The 6,424-nt window shown below is 39.4% G+C and overlaps 1 protein-coding gene across 1 annotated transcript; it reads left to right on the top strand.

The window, feature by feature from the left end:
* The first annotated feature begins 1,077 nt into the window (after positions 1-1,077).
* Positions 1,078-6,148, top strand: LOC142992149 (putative polypeptide N-acetylgalactosaminyltransferase 8). Its single transcript, XM_076142465.1, has 11 exons — positions 1,078-1,276; positions 1,606-2,086; positions 2,169-2,335; positions 3,151-3,337; positions 3,581-3,778; positions 3,935-4,049; positions 4,437-4,622; positions 4,859-4,996; positions 5,107-5,199; positions 5,288-5,458; positions 5,703-6,148. The coding sequence occupies exons 1-11, from the start codon at positions 1,123-1,125 to the stop codon at positions 5,820-5,822; spliced, it is 2,010 nt and encodes a 669-aa protein (XP_075998580.1). The 5' UTR covers positions 1,078-1,122; the 3' UTR covers positions 5,823-6,148.
* The last annotated feature ends 276 nt before the right edge of the window (positions 6,149-6,424 follow it).

The following is a 6,424-nucleotide window of genomic DNA, read 5'->3' as shown; positions in this document are numbered from 1 at the left end:
ACCCCCACAAAAACCTCAAAAAATTGTTGAGTGTCTTCCTTCTTTTGTGAGTTGGTATTTGGTTGGTACTTCCTTGTTTACATCTGATATGGCATTATTACATCATAGACATGTGTTAACAAATATGATCTCTTCCAAAGTTCAGTCCTTTCTCTGCAGTTGAAACGTTGCAATATGCATTTGTCCTATTTTGCCGTGTATGTCATTAACATTAACCTGAGTAAGATGTAAGGACAGCATTTTCATTCAAAGTACATACAGTATGCTTGGGAACATGTAGTGGGGAAAAACTCTCTTCCACTCCACATGCAACTGTGACTAATAACTTGCACAACCTTGACTGTATCAAATGGGCCATGTAATCCTATCTGTTAGAAGCAACAAGTTGGGGGCTGCTGAATTTAACTTACTAAAACATCCATTTTGACTTTTTCAACTTTTCAACAGAAATTGCCAACACAGATTTGTCATTGTTGGCAGGATCACAGTGTTCACTCGTGTTGAATATTTTTATTGAAGAAAGCATCTGACATAATGAGCATGCTGTTATGAAAGAATTGTTTTTAGACAGAGAGAGAAAAAAACAATAATGGGAACATGGACATGTTCCCATACAAACATGTAAAATAGGTGAAAAAGAAAACAAAGTAAAGACAATGAAACAGTTAATGAGGAATCAAACAATCCAGGCCCATGACAGAATCTCCTGCCATGCTGCATTTTTTTCTGACTGTTTCGAGTTTGTGGGTGTGTGTTGAAGGATACCATTAACCACACCTGAAAGAGTGAAGACACGACAACATGCACAAATGGAAGCCTAAACATCTCTATGTTATCATTACAAAAGGTGAAGCGACCCAGATGCACGCCTGAATGCTAAGTTAAACACATTAAACACATAATAAATAAAGTTATTTTTCCACAACACCAATCAATATTTCTGTCCTTTTTCTTCTTCTCTCTCATTTCTCCTCCTGTGATTGAGCCGTGCTTCACACCTTGTTGGGATTTGAGCCAATTCACCGACACAAAGAACGATGTATATGGAGAACTGGCTCAACCAGTCAGAACGTTTTTGCATTAACTGCACTTCAGTCAGATTATTGTGACAACGTTGTGACTATGAGGGAAGTGCGGGCCAAGCCACTGATCCTTATTCTGGGGGTTTCGGTGGTGATATTTTTCCTTTTAAAGATTGGATATGAATATCAGACGACCACCTCTGCCAAACAAGAGGCAGCTCTACACGTCATTGGAAATGTTCAACAAGAAATGAGTGAGTTATGGCTATGTACAAATATTTATTTGTTATTATCATTATTTATTGTGAATGTAGCCTGTACTACTTTGAGTAACTATTTTGTCATCAAGACATTCCTATAAATGAAGGTGAGAGCGTGATTTGTAGTTGTCATTTGTTTTAAGGTTTAATTTTCATTGTGTATGAAAGTTATGTTTATGAAAAAATGGATGTGAAGTGTCACAATTATTTAAGTCTCTGCATTTGTCTTGTGATGATAATGATTGCTGAACTTTGAATGGGTCTGCTTTATCCCTCTCTCTCATTCTCTCTCACTCTCTACTGATCTATTAAAATATATAAAGACACTGTCCTCAAAGCTTTAGACAAAAAGCAAAATACCATGATGGACGTGATTGCACAACAAAGAAAAGCTGTAGAGCAAGTCCAAACAAACCAAAAAGACCAACTGGAAGCATACAGCAAGGTCCAAAAGGAGGTCCAAAAGTTACAGCAAAAAGATCAACTGGAAGCAGACAGCAAGGACCAAAAGAGGGCCCAAAAGTTACAACAAAAAGATCAATTGGAAGCAGACAGCAAGGACCAAAAGGAGGCCCAAAAGTTACAACAAAAAGATCAACTGGAAGCAGACAGCAAGGACCAAAAGGAGGCCCCCAAAAAGAAAAAAGTCTTCCCTTTGTCCCCCCTATTCGGAAGGTGGGGAGAGGATCTTTCTGAGGAAGACCAAATTCAGGCTGAGGCTTTGTTTCAGAAGTATGGTTACAATACTTTTCTCAGTGATCAGCTTCCACTCGATCGAGTTCTTCGAGACACCAGGGATCCAGGGTATGCTTTCACTCTGCCCTGGTTATTATTGACATCAGTTAACAGGTTCACTAAACAGCCTAACATGTTTGTTCCTAAACAGGTGTTTAAAAAAAACTTATCCAAAGGACTTGCCAACGATTGGAGTAGTGTTGATCTACCTGAATGAGGCGTTATCTATTCTCAAACGAGCCTTGCGCAGCATCATTGACCGCACCCCTAAATACCTGCTGAAAGAGATCATTATGGTAGACGACGCAAGTACTGAAGGTGTGTTTGTGTGAATGTGACAATGTTATCACAGAGCCCAACCCTGCTGCCATTGTTAATACTTGCTTTAACCTTGTTTAACCTAACCCAATTTCTTGTTTCAATTGACACTGAGATGCCTCTCTAACTGCAAATCAGCAATCAGGCTTACTACTTACTTACTGCTGCTCAAACTTAAGCTATTGCAAAAAAAAAAGGGAAAAAAAACTGAATGTCAAATTCTCTTTCTACAGAGTTTGAGAGAGTTTGTCAATCTTCAATACTTGGTTTCATAGAGACATAACTTCTCTTCAGTAGCCATGTTTTCTAACATTTTAAGTTTGTTACAATAATTTTCTGCCAGAATTGACCTAAAACAGATGCTGCAGCCCAAATGGTGCAACATGCAAATGTGAAATTTGGATACAGAGCAATCAAGCATCAGCTTTAGCCATGTAACAAAAATGACAACCATGAGGGGGCGATAAAGTGAAGTAAAGCATGTAATGGAACGCACCTAGCTAAATTAACTTTATCGACGCATTCCATCAATAAATATACAATGGGATATCATTGCGTTAATTAGATATTTTGTCATGGAGAATAAGACCTTCACTAATCAGCTTGTGGGCATATTCTTCCCCTTTAAATTTGAGTCCGACCCAAATTTAAAGGTGTCAGGTGGCTTTCTTTAATTCTGGTCCTTTGATTTTACAATCACTGTTCATCACTGATATGGCTGTAGGTGCCTTTGTGTACAGTATATACAGTAAATCCACTATGTTATTCTCTAAACTCAAGATACTGTATCTATGCACCTTTTCCTGTCAAATCAGAGGACCTGAAGGGGGATCTTGACATATACATAAAGTCTCTTGAGGAGCAGAACCCAGGTCTCAAGATTACAAGAGTGAGGCATACCGAGCAGAAAGGGCTTTCTCAAGCCAGAGTTTCTGGATGGAGTGCTGCTACTGCCGACGTGGTCGCCATTCTGGATGCCCACATCGAAGTCCATGAGATGTGGTAAGAATATGGCAAAGAGGCTCCTGTTTAATTCTTTATTTGAAAGATTGTGTGGCACTGATTCTTGGAGATGCTGATTTTAAAAGTGGAGCCATAAGTGCAATCTTTACTCATAATACTTGTACTTGTACTTGAAAGGCAGGGACCAAATTCAAAAACACTTTCCCGTTGTAGACACAAGATTTCATTTACAGGTGTGCATCAGCTGCATGTGTAAACTCGTTTCCTCCTCTCTCCTTCTAGGGCTGAGCCCCTGCTTACACAGATCAAGGGAGACCGAACAGTGGTGACATCCCCTGTGTTTGACTTAGTCTACTATGATGACTTCCAGGTTATTCAATACCTTCCTGCAGCACAGGCCTTTGACTGGACTTTGGAGTGCATGTATGAAACCTTTTCACCCGAGTATTACAAACTCAATGATGCTTCATTGCCTGGGAAGTAAGTTCATGTGAAATGCATCATTGTTTTAATTGTAAATATTGATGTGATGAGCATTTTAAATAATTGTATTACGTGATAACTCATGATTTGGTTGGTGAGCCAGGAATTCTGAATCAGTGGCTTCTATGTGTTCATGATATTGTTTTCCTGCAGGAGTCCATCGCTCATGGGAATTTTAGTTGCTGATAGGAAGTTTCTAGGGGAAATTGGAGTCCTTGATCCCGGAATGAAAGTGTATGGTGGGGAAAATGTTGAGCTGGGAATTCGTGTGAGTATAGACAAAACTCTACATCCAAATCCTACATGTGACGATGCAGTCACAGTCAAGTCATGTTAAAACTTCAAATATTCTCAAACGCTGTATATTCTTTATTTATAGTCAATGAGTTAACAAATTGTATATGCATGTTATTGCCAAAGTAACGTTATTACTTTTCTCACTGAATGAAAATCAGACTATAATGTTCTTATGAATGCACTGAATTGTAACAAATGTTGGGGTCAAAATGAGCCATGACGTCATGTGTTGGATTTCTGGAGTATGGATGGACATGGCTCATTCTATAACAAATGCATTAGAGGTTATTTCAAATTTTGGTTTAGTTTTATTGGCAGTTTAGTGGATGGTATTTATTGTGTATTGCTGCCGTTACAGGTGTGGACATGTGGAGGGTCTGTTGAGGTTGTCCCATGCTCTAAGATTGCCCACATTGCGAGGCTCCACAAGCCTTACGCGCCTGACCTGTCACAATACATGAGGAGAAATGCTCTGAGAGTCGCTGAAATCTGGTTGGATGAATACAAACACAATGTCAATTTGGCTTGGAACTTGCCATTTGAGGTATTTACCAATTCTGTCCATCCACTGGATACAAAACAAGCATACAACTCAAGGCTCCTACAACAGGATACTTAATACATTTTTTAGATCTACTAATATTATATAATATAATATAATATAATAATAATTTTAACACTCCTGTATTGCTTAGCACTCACAAATCTATCAAGGTAATTGAACCTTCTGCATTTACAAGCTATCACAAGCTCATCATGTCAAATTCTTTGCCTCTGCAGAACCACGGGATTGACATAGGGGATGTCTCTGAGCGCAAACAACTCAGAGAAAAATTGAAATGTAAACCTTTCAAATGGTACCTAGATAATGTGTTTCCTAAGTTGGAATCCTGGGATGATCTACTTGCCTATGGGGGAGTGAGTGTGCTTTTATATATTGTGTATTACACATATGTACTTGTGTTCTGTCATGAATTGTCATTGATTTATTACTTTTCACTTGGTTTTCATCATTCTCAAATGTATAGCTAAAGAACCTTGATGCGGACAGATGCATAGACCAAGGTCCCGTGCCAGGTCACACACCCATCGCCCATCCCTGCTACTACTATCAACCTCAAGTAAGTCAGCCAAGATAAGGTGTTAAAATTGAAAATGTACAATAGTAAGAGTAAAAGATACTGATACTGACCTTTTGTATGATTTCAGTACACATATTACCGTGCAAATGGTGAGCTTTACATTGGCGGCATCAAATCTTTCAAGGGCCATGACAACCGGTGTTTGACCGACCCCGGCGGCAAAGAGAACGAGCCCGGCCTTTACAGCTGCAAAGAAGCGATACAGAAGGGGATGGGGATTTACTGGGACTTCAGTCAGGTACTACAACATAAAACACTTTCATGTTGTTTTTGGCAAATATTATAGGAAGTTCTTTAAAAGTCAGTGTAGAGTTGGAATTATTGGTGATTAGTCCGGCCTTTGTTATATTAGGTCTCACGTTTTTCTCACTAAATTCTCAGGATGAAAGAAATGATCGTAACCAAAATGGGAAAAATGGCTGTCTGAATATTATGGGAAGAAAAACGTCAATGTTCTTGATTCTTCTTCTCCCCTTTTTTAGGGCAAAGAACTTAAGAACAGAGCGACACAAAGGTGTTTGGAGGTGAAAGACAACACACTTGTAATACAAGAATGCACTGGCCAAAGATGGGAGGCTAAATTAATAAGCAAACCTTTTTAAAGTGTGTATGGTCAACAATAAATTGACTGCCAATAATACAGTAGAGTATGAAATTTGGCAGCTTGCTCCATCTCCAATGTCAGGATGGCTGGTACGTATTATGTTTTTATGTTACAGCACAATGAAAGACCAAACTTTAAAGACAAACAACGCTATTTATCTGTACTAGTGATACATAAATCAATGTGTGATGGTCACATTTACAGTATAATAGCGTAAACAACAACCTTTGGTCATTAATGAATAGAAGAAAGAAAACCGAATTTTAGTTAACAAATGAATTCATTTGATTGGCTACCCCTTTGGCAGCCAGTCGTGTATAGTTTCATGATTACATTACATTACAATCATTTGGCAGACGCTTTTATCCAAAGCGACTTACATTACAGTTACCACCCTTCGCAGAGGGGGGAGCAATTGAGGGATCGGTGCCTTGCTCAGGGGCACCTTGGCAGGGGCTTGAACCGGCAACCCTCCGGTTCCCAAGCGTTTAGCTCTACCCACTGAGCCACTGCCTCCCACAGGATGGGGCCCTGTCAAGGGAAGAAGGTGGTCCTTGCTGCCGCATGGTCCGCGGGTTCTTCTCTAGATCATTGAAGATC

This window comes from Genypterus blacodes, unplaced genomic scaffold, assembly GCF_046128005.1.
Source record: "Genypterus blacodes isolate CSIRO-AG114 ecotype Tasmania unplaced genomic scaffold, CSIRO-AGI_Gbla_v1 ptg000021l_1, whole genome shotgun sequence".
Classification (NCBI taxonomy): domain Eukaryota; kingdom Metazoa; phylum Chordata; class Actinopteri; order Ophidiiformes; family Ophidiidae; genus Genypterus; species Genypterus blacodes.
Note: the sequence above shows the minus strand (reverse complement) of the source record. Positions and strands in the feature narration are given on the sequence as shown.

What these genes read in the sequence shown, in the direction of transcription:
- LOC142992149 (XM_076142465.1), top strand. Translation starts at nt 1,123, where the DNA reads ATGAGGGAAGTGCGGGCCAAGCCACTGATCCTTATTCTGGGGGTTTCG. An exon ending in CGAGACACCAGGGATCCAGG is followed by an intron (nt 2,087 to 2,168) that starts GTATGCTTTCAC and finishes GTTCCTAAACAG; the next exon opens with GTGTTTAAAAAAAACTTATC. An exon ending in GCTACTACTATCAACCTCAA is followed by an intron (nt 5,200 to 5,287) that starts GTAAGTCAGCCA and finishes GTATGATTTCAG; the next exon opens with TACACATATTACCGTGCAAA.